The 18,292-nt window shown below is 36.0% G+C and overlaps 1 protein-coding gene across 1 annotated transcript; it reads left to right on the plus strand.

Moving 5' to 3' along the window:
• Positions 1-521: 521 nt before the first annotated feature.
• Positions 522-17,134, plus strand: limd2 (LIM domain containing 2). Its single transcript, XM_014969650.2, has 4 exons — positions 522-720; positions 12,077-12,121; positions 13,065-13,201; positions 13,297-17,134. Exons 1-4 carry the CDS (start codon positions 718-720, stop codon positions 13,454-13,456), a joined length of 345 nt encoding a protein of 114 aa, XP_014825136.1. The 5' UTR covers positions 522-717; the 3' UTR covers positions 13,457-17,134.
• Positions 17,135-18,292: the final 1,158 nt, after the last annotated feature.

Genomic DNA, 18,292 nt, shown 5'->3' on the forward strand with positions numbered 1-18,292 from the left:
TTTGATCTGTGATTATGTAATTTTTAAATAAACAATTTATGGTTTGATCAATTTCGTTCTTGAGAAACCTATTTGCCAAATACTTTTTTATTCTTACTTGAGTAATTTTTTTGGATGTATACTTTTTACTTTTATTTGAGTTAAAATGTGATGAAGTAGTCCTCTTTTTTGAGTGCAATTTTGGGGTATTTTACCCACTTCTGCTCTATGGACAATCCGCTTATTTAGGGCACCGTTATCAGAATTAGACATGACATGTTCAGGAGCGCCTTGCAAAGTCGGACATCATAACCATCAATAAAAGTACATTTGTGATGACTCAGATACAAACACAATTTAATTTTAACCAAATGCCATCACCTTAAGTAAAAACCTTACGCTCATCGTAAATATGTCCTTTTAAAATTACTGAAATCTCGCTCGTGCCGACAAAACGTCGTATTTCTCACGTAGTTTCATTTTGTCCGACAGAACGTGAACATGTCCGGAACAGATGCGAGCCAATAGCGTGCGACATCCTGCCGACGAAGAAAACGGTTGTATTGAAAACCGAGACGAGGAGCGGAGCAGAGGGTAGAAACTCGCCGGCAAGCAGGCTTAGCTCCAACGGCAAAACCCTCCCAGACCACAAGAAGAAATTGGGGACAACATTTTGAGTCCAGTTTCTGAGCCAGTCGATTTCACTGTTAGCCGGGGCACCGCAGACAAGTAGCGCAGATGGTGAGTCCTGCTTTTTCTTCCTCTCTGTCCGTTGGTTTGCACCGTGTCTGCAGCCTCTTCTCTCTTTCTCTCTCCCTCTGAGGTGAGGTGATGATGCCTGTCCATTCTGAAATGATCCACCGTCCAGGATGCTGATTCTTATTAACATCTGTTTTTATTTAGTTCTAATTTCAGCGAAGTGTTTATCCTTGTTTGGCTTAGATTTAAATACCCCCCACCGGGGGTCTTTAAAATGCTAACAGTGCAACGTCCAATTGTAACGTCTGGTTCGCTAGCTTAAAGGCTAATTAATACATTAAAACGCTGTATTAAATAAGACATTTATTACACTTTTTTAGATGTGATTGCTGTTGTTTTTAATCTTATAAACAGTTAATCTAATCCCCTCCTTTCCATTTCCTGATTTGGAAACCGCTTTGTTGCCGAACATAGTGTTATTGTTTTGTTATGTCAAGCGTAGCAGCACAGGGTTGTAACTGCCTTACAAATTAGGTGTTATAGCTGACATATTAATTCGTATCAGTTGGATCTCCTTCTATATCTAATAAATATCTCCGAATATAGGTATATATGATGTTGGACAGCATGTCAGGGCCATTGTTACTTGGATTATCTTTGGTATATTTTAATTTGAAAATAATTTCCATGCATACATGAGCAAGTATGAGTTTGAGTCAGGGTATCATAAAACATAAAATGCAGCGCTAAAATGTCATTTATTTATAAAAAAGTGGCTAAAACATACATTTGCAATATGATCCAATTGTAAGGAGCAGTACCTGAAAAATTGGGAAAACTCCAGTCACATTTTTTGACATCCCATTAAAAGCACTTGGATAGTTTTGTGCTTTGATACGTATCGTTTCAAACCATTGGTGTACCGTTAACAGTAAACAGCCTTTGCATATTGTAAAATTATTAATGACATCTGATATCCCCTATTACTGCATGACTCCACTTCTTATTTCTGTATGAAGACATAATAAACATCCCACTAAGAGCTTCACTTCCTGTGTTATAAAGCAGTTTCTTTCAGCTGTCTGATCTCTCAAAGACACTTTTCATCCATGCGAGGCGCTACAGCCTGATCGGTTGTTAATTATTTTGCCAGCATATGGCTCCTAGGCTTAACTACACTAACTTTCATTTCCTGCCACAGTTCTCAGACTGTCTGATTTTCAGTATCTCAGAGGCACTGCTGCCTCTTGTTTTAGATAAATATCGGAATCTATGTCTCGGTTTTATTTGTTCACTCAAAAAGCAGATGACAGATGGAGCTGTAGGCAATTGATGTACTAATTTTGGTTTGGTTTGACTTTATTGACTGTAGTGTAATAAAAGAATAGACAAAGTCATAGACAAACAATAAATTTAAGACAAATGCAAACAAAATAAGAGTAGCACTACTTCAACATATTTTTACTCTAGTAAAAGTAAAAATTAACCACCCAAGAAAAAAAGTCGACTCGAGTAATGAGTAACTGATCAAATTATCAATCATTTAACATCTAAAAGTTACATAATCAGATGGACCAAAATATAAAGTTAAGTGTAAATTTTGGTATTTTATGAAAATGACAATAACAGTATAAGTTTTTGGTTAAAACATGTTTTTTTTCACTCAGTTGGTAAAGAATCTAGACATTTTACTCAAATAAGAGTAGAAATACTTCATAACAGAATTACTCAAATAAAAGTAAAAAGTACAGTGTAGTAAAAATACTCCTGAAAGTACATTTTTAAAAAAAGTTACTCAAGTAAATGTAACTGAGTAAATGTAACTAGTTACTGCCCAACTCGGGTCTTAATTGAAATTATTAAAAGCACTAAGACATTAAAAAAAGACTTAGAGGTTCAAACCAAATGATGGATAGTTTGATTTGATGTTTGTATTTTCTTTAGAGTAAAACATATTTTTACTGAATTTCAGCTGTGAGTTTCCAGTTGACTCACGTCTTTCTGCACAGAAGAAGCCGCCGTTTCTATAAGGACATGTTGTTGTGGTTTGTTTCTTCCATCATGGCGTCGGTAGGCCTGCATGAAAGTGTTCTGCAGATAACCACATTCCTTCACTCTGATTTGTATCATTCGTTTCCATTTCCTGAGAAGATTCACGTGTAAAACGAACCCTGGGGATAAATCTGAAGTTTTAAATTAAAAATAGATTTTTTTTAGGCTTTGTCTTCCATGTCATAATGTCATTTGAGCTCTTATTTTGTTGTTGGCTGAACCTGATACCGAGTCTCACATTTCTTTTGCTGTCAGGTACCGAATCCTTTGAACAGCTTGTTTAGAAACCTACACAGCATGTTTTATTTTCAATTATGACACGTTTTAAAATACAAATACTTACTGCAGCATAGGGAATCACTTCAATAAATAAGTGAAAGATTGTTTCTTGGTTCATTATCTTTGTACCTTGTGTGGTTGGAATGAAAATCTTGCTGCGATTGCAAAGCAGATATTTGCATGCTAGTTGTGCTTTAGTTTGTTTCCAGGGCTGGATGAGACATGCTCCACTGAAGAATTTGATTGTGAAATATTTCATTTTCTCCCCTCAATGATAGCATCTGGTCAGCTGTAGAAGTTTCGTAAGCCACCTTAAATCAAGTTGCAGAAGTAAAGCTGCAAGATGCTGCATGTTTTTAAAGCATCCAGTCGGCCTTTGGTTATGTTTATTAAAATATCAAACAGAAAAAGTAGAAACCAGCATTTGTCTTTGGTCTTTTTTCTTATTTCAAAGGCATCATATTTTGTGTTTCATCCAAGAACAGATATTTATATTTATTTATTCATCAGAGCATCTTAAGTCGTTTCACAGAAACGTTTTTTTAAAAAAGGGAAGTCAACTTTCTGCATTGTCAAATATCACAAGCTGCTTACTTTACTGCTGAAAAGCCAGTGTCACTTTCTCTGGACGCTATTTCTCAGAATTGCTACATGCAAATAGGATTGAAATGAGAACTGTGCTTCATTTCGTTGTTTATTTTCTGCTTTTCCTCCATGAAGGTTTGGCCAAAATCATTTTTAAGAAGATTCTAATCAGCTTTTGTTGAGGAAAATTGACATTTAAGACAAGCTTTAGACACGGTTTGTCTGAAAAAGTTTTAAAAAGTTAAGAATTTAAGAAAAATGTAGGTATGGAAAAATATTACATCCAGTCTGGATTGTTTTTGAGGGCAAATATTGAACCTTTTGCTCTTGTACTTTTAAAAACGAGTTAAAAATGTTGAGTGTGGAAATATGTGATGAAATTTTAAAATTTTTTCTTCAAAACCCAATGACTTAACTCCGATCAAACGTGCTATTGCTACATTAAAGCTAACTCATGTAAGTAAAGAAGGAAGATAAAATGGCTGCTTTATTCTTGAGCTCTGAACTTCCCCACTCTCATTTTTACATGTAACCAAATAGTCGATTTGGGTTGAATGGATGACCTACATCAACAATCCCTCCAGGATTTTGCTATTGTTTAGTCGTATAGTTCAGAAATATTTGTAAAGAATTTCATGATGTTTCTTTCTTTAAATCCCTTCCACAAAGATGAGAAAGAAATAACAAGCAGACAGATGGGAGACACAAACATTTTTATTAATTGAAGAACTGAAATTGCTCCCTTTTTGTTACCTGATATTAAATGAGGCTGAGGTAGCAGAAGTAAGAAATACTGCCACCTGCAGGTGGGAGTTAGCAGTTACTTAAAGGGGCAGTGTCGTGTAAAATGTAAGCTCCCCCTCCGAGGCGCAGCTCCTCCTCTGAGCTCCTCCTCTGAGCGTCCCCCAATCAGCTCCTTCAGACTAGCCAGCACCAATTAGCAAACATCAGCTGAGCTTGTTAGAGGAGCTTCTTCTCAGTGCAGCGCTGGTAGAAGCGTTGTTAAAGGGTTAATAAAGGAGACATGTTGTGATGACTTCCTGAAGGTGGAGTTTTTAAAAGGATAGAGGCCCAATTTCAAGGTGTTTAATTATGTATTATATTTTGTATATATAGCATTGTTATTACAAATAAAATGATCTATTTAATTATGCTATAAAATGGCGCAACGTGCCTGGAAAATGCATAGTACTGCCCCTTTAAATCCAATGATTTTTGCCAATTTTTGAGCAAAATTTGCAATAAGCTCACAATTATGAGAATCCAAAAGAGAAACGGTCCAAACAGAGTGTGGGTGGGATGAAAATTAACTTTATGCGGTTCTGTTTTGAAATAAAAACACTCGACAATTTCCTTAAATTAAAATACAGATGTTATTATACAGAAATTATTAGAATATATTAGCTTGATTCTATTTTTAATTCAACTGTCTTATTTTTTGAAAAGACAGTTGGCCCTCTTAATACAAGAGAAATATTACATTTTATGAAAATGGATGCTTATCAATTAATCATTGGTCGATCAATAATATCAATCAACTCTGGATTAACTCATTAATCGATAACTTTGGACATTTCCAGACAGTAAACAATCAGCATAACCTTTTTTTAGAAATTATTCTTGAGTTTTATCTGTGAGTTACTAAAACGTTCTGTTATTTGGCAGCTTATTATCTCATAATTACGTGGCTCCTGAAGCTCTTCCTCGTCAGACAGGAAGTCAAAACGAGACCTGTCCGCTGAGTCAGTGAGACATGACATGCAGACATGGCGATGGATGCCACCCGGTGCAGAAACATGCCCCGTCACTTTCTGGGTCCAGCAGGAAGTTCAGCTGGGGAAGTGAAATAGTGGCTGACCAGACGTTTCACCATGTTGCTAGATGTGATTACTCTGCAGACTGGAGAGCTGAATCCTGAACTAAACCTCTCTAAATGAGTCCAATTCATACAAGTTTAATCAGTTTTTGCAGCTGGCTAATCAGCATCAAGTTTTACTTTCTGGAAACTTCATACCAGTTGGGAGTATTTTCCCAGGCTTCTTGTCTCGGTCTCTAAATGTTTAGTTATTGATTTATATTTGTCTTCTTTTCCAGCAAAGTGATTTAGGAGATCCAAAAAGAAAACACACAAAAGCAGATATGAAATCTGCAGTAACTCTTGGCTCCAAACAGGAAAATATTCTCCGCTGAGTTTAGCTTTAAGACAAACTTCTGGACAGCTGTTTCATTGAATTGAGCTGTTTGTGTTCAAGCTACTGTCACAATGATTATACAATGATTTCGTTTCTAAAAATAAGGAACAGGAGAGTGAATGTTTGGATGGCTGACAGAGTACATTTTTAACATTCAAGCTTCCTTAAAAGGGCCCTGCAGCAGTGAGTCATCCTACGCTGTGCATTCAGAGATAATCTGATGTGAAATACCTGGTTTTTTCCAGTCAGTCAGCAGTTTAAATGTAAAGATGGTTTGTCTTTATAGTACTTGCATGACCTGGCTTGAAGGATTGTGTTTGCACAAGAAGGAACCTCTAGCTTTAGTCCATGCCATCTTTAGCTGTATCTTTAAATTCCTTCACTGGAAAAAAAAAAAGAGTAGGATTTACGACTTTTCCAATCCAAACATGTCATTCAGTGGGAGCTGGAGGCCGCAGTCATCCATCACAGGCCCGTATTTAGAGCAGCTGCTGCTGCTTAGATAAGAAGATTTATACCTGTTAGCATTTATGCAGTTCATTTAACATTTAGAGTGCATTCACACCAGCTTTGTTTGGTGCGTTTTAACTTGAATTGGACCAAAAAAGCGAACTTTGGTCCACCTACAAACCTCAGTCTCAGTTCAGTTGAAGTGAACTCTGGTGCGGTTCGAATGCATTTGTGAATGCCAAGTGGACTAAAGCGGGTAAATGCAACCAAGACAAACTACAGAGTCTAGGGCTAGAGTGAGAAATGGCTTGTGTTTGTTACCAAACAAGGAAGATTCAGTCATGTCTTCTTCTGAAGGTTTCGTGTCGTTTCCTTCAGTGGTTCTTGGTGCAGCGCCCCCACAGGCGAGGAGGGGAAGTGGGTTTTTTTTTCTAGGGGTTTGGTTTGTTTGACTCAGTGCAGTGTGAAAAGGAACTGCAGCAACTGGAAATGTAACAAATGTTGCAACTTTAGTCCTCAGCTTAACTGAGTCTACTGAACTACCAAGTGTAAAAATACCTTGGTTATTTTTCAGCAAAAAACACAGCTTGGTTCCTCACATTTGTGATATTCCTGAAGTGCCTAATCTTTGTTTTGCAAACTTTGCACAGCTCATGTCAAGCCTGGACACCCTGGGCATTCAGTAAAAATCAAAATGAGTCGAAATGTTTTTCCTTCAACAAAGACGAGACCGGTTGAATCGCTCTTTCTCTTTCCATTTCCTTTTTGTTTTGGTGCTGAAGTATGTGCCAGTACCGACTGCTTGGCGACGTCAGGACGTCCAGCATCGTCACAAAATGGAGACCAAAAACCATAAAATTTGTTTTATTTAAACCGATTTTGGGACATTTTATATTGATTCTGAATCGCAACAAATTAGATTTGCGATTCTTGGACAATGGATATGTGTCCATTTTGAAGAGAAATGGCCTCTGTGTTCTGCCATATTCATTCCCCAGTGAAACATGGATATTAGTTAAATGTTTGTGGACTTATTTAACTTAAATAAGCTAAATAAATGCAGTAACATTAACTAAAGGTTGGTACCAAGCTACTGCAGAACAAGAACCACACACTGTATTTTACAGGTTTTTGCTCCTCCTTACTGAAGTTGCAATATATTCACTGCAAAAGTTAATAAAAAAGTGCCAATAGAACAAGCACTTTTCTTATTAACTTTTTTATTTTATTTACTTAAAACTAGTCTCTATATCTTGCTGAAAAGTTACTTATAAGTTACTTTGTCTTATTTCAAGTTTACCTAGATATTTGCACTAGAAATTAGACCAAAAATACTTGGCAAGATTTTGTGTTTTTGCATTGTTTCACATCTACTTTCTTGAGTTGGAGTGAAATGCTTTTGCACATTTTCACAGTTTCTGGTTTCTTTACTTGATTATCAGTTGGGGAAACACCCTCAGTCATGTCTAGTTTGTTAAATGCACAGCAGTGACTAAGAAGTGAGATTAAGCGGCCTCCTAAATGTTGAACATAAATCTCAAAGCAGATACCCAGAAGCTCCGTTAAAGAGAACAGAGGAACCTGTTGTAATCAATCCCCTCGGCCCCGGGGTGTGTTTCACACAAACACACGCAGGCTGGCATGTGGAGGTGAGATTACAGCCCAAGCGGAGGCTCAGAGAGAGGAATTGATGCAGTGAGCTAAGAGTTGAAGCTCTTTTGCAAGACGATTTGAGCTGAAAGTGCTCCTTGTTTGGTAAGATAACCAGACTCCAGCTGGCTGGAGTTTCTCACACACAGCTAGAACAGTGCTGGTTCAGAGAGGATTAGTTCCACTATAAAACCTCTTTATGAACACTTAGTTTTTTGCTCACAGAGGGTTTTCATTTCCCCTTAAGTTATTGAGGCCACATTGATTGGTATCACGCGAACCATTAGTTTTCTTCAACCTTTTTTTGCGGTGAAACTTGGGAAGTAATTGTCAGCAGACAATTACCAGTGAGAATAAGACTGCAACTGGGTTACTTTTCTCGTTGTCTGCAGGACAGGAGAAACAGATGTGTCGTAACAAGTTCCTGCCACGTTTGAGCAGTTTGAGGAAACTGAGGCTTATGTACATATATGGCAAAGACAGACCAAGATGGCACATGCAAATCTAAATACTTGTTAGATGAATGTGAAAAATATAAGTTTGATAACAGTCGATTTTCCTTTTATGGCTGCAATTACAAGATTTTACTTCAGCTCTCCTGTGAAGAAGCTATACCTCTCCTGCAAAAACTTTAAATTTAAGCTTAATTTTCAACAGTTTCTGGAGAAGATCAAAGTCTTTTTGGTTCAGCATGTGTACAACAACCACAGGAAGTGGTGCAGCATGCAGTGTGCTTGATAATCAGAACGCATGAGCTGTCTGAAAGCTAGCAGCAACATAATGACTGCTCTCAGGAGGAACCGAGGATGAGGAGGACATGCTTGACTGTTGGGATGTGATTGCATCTACAGGAAGATGCATGGCTTCACTGTTAATTAACTAATCACTACAAAAACATGTCATCCGGTTGTCCTGAGTGCAGGCAACACCCTTTGTTTTCCTGTCTGTTTGTGAAGTGTTTCATCAATAAAGTTACGTCAAAATGTCTTGCACATTGTTGAGTTAGGATAACAGCTGAGACTGGTGCAAAATATGATGCTAAAATGTTTCCGGTATAGATTCCTTTAACACGAATGACTGATGTGTCTGGTTAGTTATACTCAAACGATTAATCGTGAATAATCAATTATTGAAATAATCATCAACTAATTTAGTAATCGATTAATCGTTTAAAGGATACACACTTTAAAACGACCTTTAGCTAAAAAAAAAACAAAAACTATATAGTCAGAGCATTAATTAAGCTAAAACTCTACAAAAATAAACAAATGTTGCATTTAAAATGAAAAATATTTTGTAGTAAATATGTTCAGGCAGCATTTTTAACTTTACCTGGTTCATTAAATCTCCTATTAATGACCTTTTGCTATCCAATTATTAATGAAAAAATAATCACAAGATTGGTAGATGGTATTTTTGTTGCTGTAGATACAAATGATCAACCATTAAGGAAAGTAATTAACTAGCATAATGGCCACCAGTGACCTACTGAACTCAGTATGCAAGCATTACTTAAATTGACTTGCTCCATTAAGTATGCTAAACCTAGCTAACAGTTAAAAAATTTGATAAAATGCTAATTTTAGCAATTAGGCTATTGTTAGCATGTAACTAGCATGTTGGCACTACCAGTTTGATACGGTTTACCAGTAGCATGTTGGCACTACCAGTTTGATATGGTTTACCAGTAGCATGTTGGCACTACCAGTTTGATATGGTTTACCACTAGCATGTTGGCACTACCAGTTTGATATGGTTTACCACTAGCATGTTGGCAATACCAGTTTGATACGGTTTACCAGTAGCATGTTGGCACTACCAGTTTGATATGGTTTACCACTAGCATGTTGGCACTACCAGTTTGATACGGTTTACCAGTAGCATGTTGGCACTACCAGTTTGATATGGTTTACCACTAGCATGTTGGCACTACCAGTTTGATATGGTTTACCACTAGCATGTTGGCACTACCAGTTTGATATGGTTTACCACTAGCATGTTGGCACTACCAGTTTGATATGGTTTACCAGTAGCATGTTGGCACTACCAGTTTGATATGGTTTACCACTAGCATGTTGGCACTACCAGTTTGATATGGTTTACCACTAGCATGTTGGCACTACCAGTTTGATACGGTTTACCAGTAGCATGTTGGCACTACCAGTTTGATATGGTTTACCACTAGCATGTTGGCACTACCAGTTTGATACGGTTTACCAGTAGCATGTTGGCACTACCAGTTTGATATGGTTTACCAGTAGCATGTTGGCGAACATTGGCTCCATTTATTATGCAAATATTAATCTGTAAAATTATGCTGCAGCTCTTACCATGTGCATCTGTTACTAGCCTCAAACTCCCATTTTTATGCATTGATCTCCAGCCAAACTTACATAAGAAGCTTTTAGAAAGGTTTCCAGTGGACTTTCCCCTTCTTCCTCAACAGAAGCTGCCAGTTTTTGCTCCTACTGAGCTTTTTCTGCGGCAGCCGTTCAGTCCATTTCTGTTTATTATCTGCTTTAGTTGTGATCGTTGCTAAAATTTCACCTGATTGATGGAAACGTCTTGAATAAGGACGTTAAAATACCAACTTACAGAAACAGTGTGGTAAATGCTTCTCTATATCAATCACGAACCATTGAACTGTGGCTCAGTTTTATCAATAAATTAACTCTTTTGGTGTTTGAAGATTTAATTTTTGGAAAATCTGGATTTTTTTAGTTTCCATAGTTACGAGTAATGTAGGTCCACCCAAGGCCGCCATCTTGTATGACAAACGCGTTTGACAGCTTCCACTTATTTATTGGGGCTCTTATAGAGCTAGGCTACAATATAATTTTAATTTAAATAACAAGAATAAAGTCAGAAAATTACCAGAATAAAGCTGTAGGAGACTGAAGTAGTAATTTCATGAGAACTTCAATGTGAAAAATAGTTAAAAAAAAATTAAATGAGGGAAGTTGAGCATCTTGTGAACTTATATTTTGGTATAAGCTTTACAGATAAGGAAACACTTCTTCAACACATCAGTATCAAATTACTATCAGTAGCACAACTATTTCTTCTTTTTTGTATGTTTTTTTTTTTCATTAAAACAACTTCCTTTTCTTAATTTTAATATGTTTTTGTGGTAAAATGCATGTTTTCTTGCCCATATTATCGCCACATTTTGATAGTTTTAACAAAAATTAGCCTGACCCTAATACTCCATCATATGATTCACAGAAGGGATTATTAAAATAAGACACTTTAAAAATATATTTTCTGTCATTTGTAATTTCCAGAGGTGGGGAGAGTAGCACTGCTTCAACATATTTTTACTCAAGTAAAAGTAACAAGAAATTACTCAAGTAAGAGTAAAAAAAGTATCTGGTCAAAAGTTTACCAAAGTTCTGAGTAACTGATCAAATTATCAATAATTTAATATATAAAAATTACATCACTAGATGGACCAAAATATAAAGTGGAAACTTTGGTATTTTAATAATCAAAATGATGGTAATTCATATAAGTAACAAAAAAAAAAATTTCCAAATATTTTTTTTTAAATAAAAAACTGATTAAACGTAAACAAAAACTACAGGTCTGTGTCTGCTGAATGTTTGGTTAAAAACATTCAATGGGGAGAAAATCCAGAAATTTTACTCAAGTAAGAGTAGAAATACTTCTTAATAAAATTACTGAAGTAAAAGTAAAAAGTACAGCGTAGTAAAAATACTAATAAAAGTACATTTTTCCAAAAAGTTCCTGAAGAAAATATGACCAGTTACTACCAAACTCTGGTCATTTCTTTAGAAACACAATTTAGAAAAGAAAGTGATTTTAAAAATTAAAAACATTGAATCTGGAATGAAAAAAATCAGACATTTAGTTTTTAAGCCGTACATTTAGCTGATAAATCTCGTAATGAGATGAGAAAAGCTGATTTTCAGGCCTCGGTGCAGACAGGAGGCACCTGATCCTCTCCCCGGGGTGCAGAGAGACAGATGGAGCAAAAGCAAACTGGGGGGAGAGAAACAGATCAGACTCATGACACAAACACACTGGTAAAGGTAGAAAAACTGCTCTGTAGACCATTAATCCAATCATTTTCTGCCATTTGTAATGAATTTGTAGATACATCGAAGCTTTGGGGTGTTTTAAAATATTAGCTGAAATAACAAATATGTTTTTTTCTTGTTTTTTTTCAGGACACCAGAACCAACACTGAAGATAAATCTGTCCAGCGATCGAAGGTAACCAGCCGGTGATGCCTTCACTGCTCTCTGCTTCTTTTGTTTTTCTGGGTTGTGACATATTCCAAGCTCGTCACATGAACATGGAGATAAAACACTAAACCCACAGAAACTGGCAAATCTGGACAGAAAAGTCAACATAAATGTATTTATATAGCACATTTAACAGTTTTAGTAATCAGTTATTCTGACGATTAATCGATTAACCAGATAAAAGAAATTGGCACGTTCTGCAGATTTTTCATTTAACCACTTAAGCTTATTTTATACAATATTAGAAATACATCTATTTCTAAACACTTTTTTTTGCCTTAAATGAAATAAATTAGCATTTCTTTTGTGTACAATTTATTATTTTTAGCAAAGGATGCATCTACAGCTAAAACAAAAAAAAACATCACCATAGAAAACGGTGCTAAACAGGATCATTTTCACCAGGTGAATTTGAACCAGGTGAAGCTAAAACTCTTGAGGCGTTCTATTTAGAACATATTTACAGAAAAGGTTTTTCTGTAAACCTTTTCTGAGTCTGGATGCTCTAAATTTAGAACTAACCAGACATATGAGTCATTCCTCTTAAAGGGAGTTATTAATCAATTAATCACGATTAATTTGATTAATTGTTTTAGCCCTAAGCTCGTTTAAAACAACAGCTGTTGACCAAAGTCCTGCACATTTAATCTCCCTATGTGTTCAAATACTGACCACACTATGATGTCATTGTGCTTCCCAACATTTCACCAGACAGACTCGATTTTTCCCGTCTTTGCTGTATCTGTTACTGATGTAGAGAAACAAGCAGACATTTCTCAGCCTGGTGGGGGTGCAAGTAAAGCCTGGTGGCCCGCCAGGCTTCTGATACACTGAGGGAAACCCTGCAGTATTTATACTTTCTCACTGCACTGCGTGGCGCTCCCAGTAAATTATATCTTGATGTGTTCAGTCTTTCAGCTTTAAGACCCAAAAGGAAGTGTGTGCAACATGTGAGAAGACAGTCTACCCGATGGAGAGATTGGTTGCCAATAACCTGGTTTTCCATTCAGCGTGCTTCTGCTGCAAGCACTGCAAAGCCAAGCTGAGGTGAATAATGCGCTTGGCTTTCTTTGTTTTCTTCGGTTATATGATTCCTTCCTTTAGCTTCCTTTGTAACTCTGTGATCCCGTCCTGCTCCTCAGCCTCGGCTCCTTCGCAGCTCTTCAGGGCGAGTTTTACTGCAAGCCCCACTTCCAGCAGCTTTTCAAAAGCAAAGGCAACTACGACGAGGGTTTCGGACGCAAGCAGCACAAAGAGCTCTGGGCTTCCAAGGAGTCGGACACCATCACAAAGTCGCCATGATCACACCTGCCTTTTTTTTTTCTTTTTTTTTTTTTTGTCCTTTTGAACACCTCCAGCATGTTTTGCGATGAACACATGCCTCATTATGCTGGGCAGTTAATTCGACCACGCGCTTTTTAAAAAACCGCCATCTGAACAGAAACATGCACAAACTGCTTAGAAAAGACCCATAGCATCAAAACATCTGGAGATTTTAATCGACTATTATTTTACACCTTTATTTTCCTCTTTCCTCTGGAATTGGTAGTTGATTGTGACCAAATTTGTTCCCTGCACTAAAAAAGACCCACACAGATTCTTACCAAGTATTTTTGGTCTAGTTTGTAATGCAAGTATTTTAGTTCATATGAAATAACGACAATTAACTTACAAGTAACATTTCAGCAAGAAATAAGAGCCAATGAAAATCTACTAGTTCTATTGGCAGATTATTTCACTTAAAGTGAAATAAACTGCCAGTGGAACTCAAACTGGGTTGCTAGGTAACGGGGCTGGGCTTGGCTGGGGTTGCTAGGTAACGGCACCAGTGGAACATGCACTCTTTAATCAATATTAAGGAATTATTGACTTAAAACAAGCTCTTATTTCTTGCTGAAAAGTTGTTGGTAAGTTAGTTTTGTCTTATTTCAAGTTTACTAAGATATTTGCACTACAATCTAAACCAAAATCACTTGGTAAGGTTTTGTGTTTTTGCAGTGTAAAATGGGGAGCGCATCAAAAACGTTTCTTTTTCTTCTCATAATAAAAAGAAATGATAATAATTTGCACCATTTTTTTGAGTATTCTACCACATCCTCAGGCATTTCAGAAGAGTTTCAGAGCAACAATGTTTCAAACAGAGCATGCACTCAGGTCAGTTTTTACCCAATAAGATCGATGCATAGTTTCAATAATCCCTCGCTGTGGTACGCTGTTACAGGTTTATTCAGGAACAAACAGGGTACAGAGTACTGTATAACAACCGCGCACATCGGCAACAGCTCACCTCATGTTTTACTTTTTATTATTAATATTCAATTCATCCGCTTCTTGTTTTTGAATTCCCTCTCTCAGTCTTATCCTTGCATGTTAGCACGACTGGGTCTTAATAGCCTTACCTTTAAACTGTAATTACGTCTTGTGTTGTGAACGGTTTTGTTTCATCAGTGCATGCACTGCAAAAACACAAAATCTTACAGAGTAATTTTGGTTGAGTTACTAGTGCTTGAAATAAGACAAAACTGACTTACAAGTATCTTTTAAGGAACTCATAGGAGCATGTTTTAAGTTTATAATTCCTTAACGTTGATGAAAAAGTGCCAGTTTCACCAGCAACTAGCTAATTGACAGATTATTTGTCTTATAATATGAGGAAAATGCTTTATTGTAGTTTAAATAATCTGCCAGTAGAACTAGTGCTTTTAAAATTAATATTAAGGAATTACTGACTTAAAATAAGCTCCCATATCTTGCTGAGAAGTTACTTGTAAGTTAGTTTTGTCTTATTTCCATTTTACTAAGATATTTGCGCTAGAAACTCACCCAAAATTACTTGGTAAGCTTTTGTGTTTTTGCAGTGTAGCAGCCCGTTTCTGTACTTTTATTATCGGAATATGAAATAATTTCTGAAACCTGTGTTTTGTATGCTATCTGTACATAGAGCCGTGGTTTGTGACTGTTGAGCGTTTCCCTCCTCCTCCATCTTGCTGTACTCTCACTTTGCACAAGCAAACACAATTACCAAACATGATGTTGAAAATCACGATGGAAACTGAGGCCTTGTCTGCTTATATGTGACAACAGACAAGAAAATGTTGCTCCTCTGTTGTTTGAGGCATGTTAGTCATTGATAAGTCTTGTGAAGATTGTGATTGTTAATCCGAAATTCTTAAAGAATTAGTCTACTCGATGTTTTTGATTCATAAAGATGTGGATGAAACCTTTTTGGGTAAGAGATGAAGCATCTTTGAGAAATTGTGTGGCATTCATACCACTAGATAGTCATCATTTCCATCCCAAAAAAAGGTGGATAATATTCACTTTTGTATTATTGCCTTTCTCTTCATACTTTCTGTTGCATACCAAGCAGTTACGCAAGTGGACCTATTCTCAAAAGGCTCGTTTTTTGCAGTTTTCATGCTTACAAACCCCATTGCAGAGCTCCCTCTGCTGGAGAAAGCTTGTCAGTGAAAGAGGGCCCTGTGAGTAATTTGCCTAAGAACCTAACAGCCTTTTTCAATATGTTGCCTCGGTCTGCAGTGCTTTTTATTCAAAACTCCCAAGAGAATCTAGTTAATCGACGTCGCCATGTTTATATTCCACCAATTAAACATCTAATTTCCTAAAATGTGTGAATATTGCTGACACTTGAATGACACAAAGTTCGTTTTGTGACTGAAAGTTTACTGTGAAACTGAGCATGCTGTGCGGAAAAGAGAAAGAGAGTCAAGCCTTAGGAATAAGTTGACCTGATTGTGTTTTAACAAGATTCCCATAAGAAGTTCATGTTTTTTTTAATGTTTTTTTGTTTAGAGCACGTGTCAAACTCGAGGCCCGGGGGCCAAATCCGGCAAGAGAACAGTGTGCTTAAACATTATTTTACCAATTAATTCAAATCTGGCTTTATCTATTTTCTGCCAGATTACGTCAATCAGTCCCTCCAGTTTCTTGCAAATTATTGTGGAAATTCACTCAAAATTAACAAATCCCTAAACTTTTTCACACATAATTATGAGTTTATTGGAGATTTTTCACAAAAACATTTGGGTTTCCGTGGCGCTCTCTTTCTTACTTTTACTAAACAGCTGCCTCAGCCTTAATTGATGTCAGATTATAGAAATTTAAAAAAAAAATCACATTTATCGTCACAAATTAGTACCAATTAACTCTTTGATTGGAACAAACAAATGTGAAATCCTGGAGGGACTGAAAAGATGTTCAATGTTGTTTAATTTTAAAAATTAATTAATATTTTTAACTGGTTTTATCAATGCATTCTAGGACAGCCGGGCCTTTCAGAACTCTGGTGATCTTGATTTGACACAAGACGAAGATGAGTTTGACACCGCTGCTTTAATAAGATCCCTGCACCCAACCAGCAGCCGTCATTTTTATCCACATTTCCACAGCCAAACGTTTTTCCTCTTACAGTTTCTACGATTTCAACGCTTTAAAATCAAGTGACTTGTTTTTAGAAATGCTGTTTCTGTCATCCTCTGCAGTTTGCCAAGGTACAACAGCAGAATCTGTGAACTGCACACCTTTAAGTTGAGTAAAGCAGAAACTGGTTTAAACCTGTTTAAACTGGTTTAAACGTATTTACACTGGAGCCCAGAGGCTCAGGTGAATGACTGCAGTGTGACATGATGATGATGCTAAATCTGTGAGTCTACTCCTTTTTGTGCTGGACATACATGTTGTTATATTGCTGTTGTCACCGAGACGATAATAATGTATGCATCTCTGAAGGTGTTTCGTTTTCCAGACTTGACCTGAGGGTTGAGACGGCCTTACAGCAAAAAATAAAAATAAAAAAGAAGAGGTTTGGACTGTTTACAGTCTTTTCCCCCGTTTTCCTTTAATACTTGTGTTTCAAATGTAAGCATCTCTCTTTTCTCTCCACCACTGTACACAATCAATTTTTCCTTTTTTTTTTACATGCTTTTGGAAAAAAATAAATAAATGCTGGTGTTGATTTAATTCATGTTGTCTTGAGTCTAATTTATATTTAAAAGCTTCAAGGTATTTGTGTTTAGAAAAATGCAAACAAAAAAAACATTTATGCTGCATGTAGTGTTAATATTTTTTTCTTTTAATTCACACTTTATTCTTTACTCTTGTTTTTGACCCTATGTTTCTAAACGCTTGCAATCTTCAAAAGTAAATGTTTTATGGGATGCAAAACTTATTTTATTAATAATAACCGAAACAGTCCCATCTGTTTTTTGCATTAAAACAAACTTGGTTTCAATCTTGGACTTTTTTTTTTTTTACCCTGGGTTTTTAATGTGTTTTTTTCTTTTCATTGTAGTTCTATTATCCATATAATTTAGTAGCATTTTGTCCTTAAAAAGAAGTTATGAAAGTGGAAAAGTGACCATCCTTCAACTGATTATCACCTTTAGCTATCTTTGTTTTGATTTTTCCTAGATTTAACTAATGGTATGGATAAACAATGATTTTAGTATATTTTGTTATGCCTGTATATTATTGGATTTTTAGAAGAAAATTGTGAAAGTTTTGTATTTAAATAGATATGTACAATGGAAATTTCTTCATCTTGAATAACTTATTGAAACAAAAGCTAGCAATATTAGATATAACACAACAAATAAATATCTCAGTAAAGTATCTAAAAATGGTACTTTAACATATTTTTACTCAAGTAAAAGTAAAAAATATTTGGTAAATTAAAAAAAAGCTACTCAAGTACTGGAATTAAAAACAATCATTTACAAATGATTTACAGTTATGTGGAGATTTTGGTGTTGAGGCCAAAATGACAATAATTCATATAAATAACAACAAACAGCTAAATCAATAGTAAAATGTTTTCTTTATTCTAAAACCTATATAAAACCAATAAAATAGCTGTTGTTTTGTTTAAATTGACAACAAATTTCCTACAGTAGATACTTTTGAAAAACTATTAGATATCTTTTTCAAAGGTCATTGATTTTATGCGACACTAAACCAGTTTTATTTAACTGGACTGAGGACAAAAATGTACTGAAGAGAATGAGGGCGACTAAAAAAGTTCAGATTTTTTCTGACTTTTTTCTGAATACTGAATTTTTTTTCAGAATTTTGACATTTTTCTCAGAATTCTGACTTTTCTGATGTCAAAAGTCAGAAATA

Source organism: Poecilia mexicana, unplaced genomic scaffold (assembly GCF_051168715.1).
Source record: "Poecilia mexicana isolate PSO_F unplaced genomic scaffold, ASM5116871v1 scaffold_8, whole genome shotgun sequence".
Lineage (NCBI taxonomy): Eukaryota > Metazoa > Chordata > Actinopteri > Cyprinodontiformes > Poeciliidae > Poecilia > Poecilia mexicana.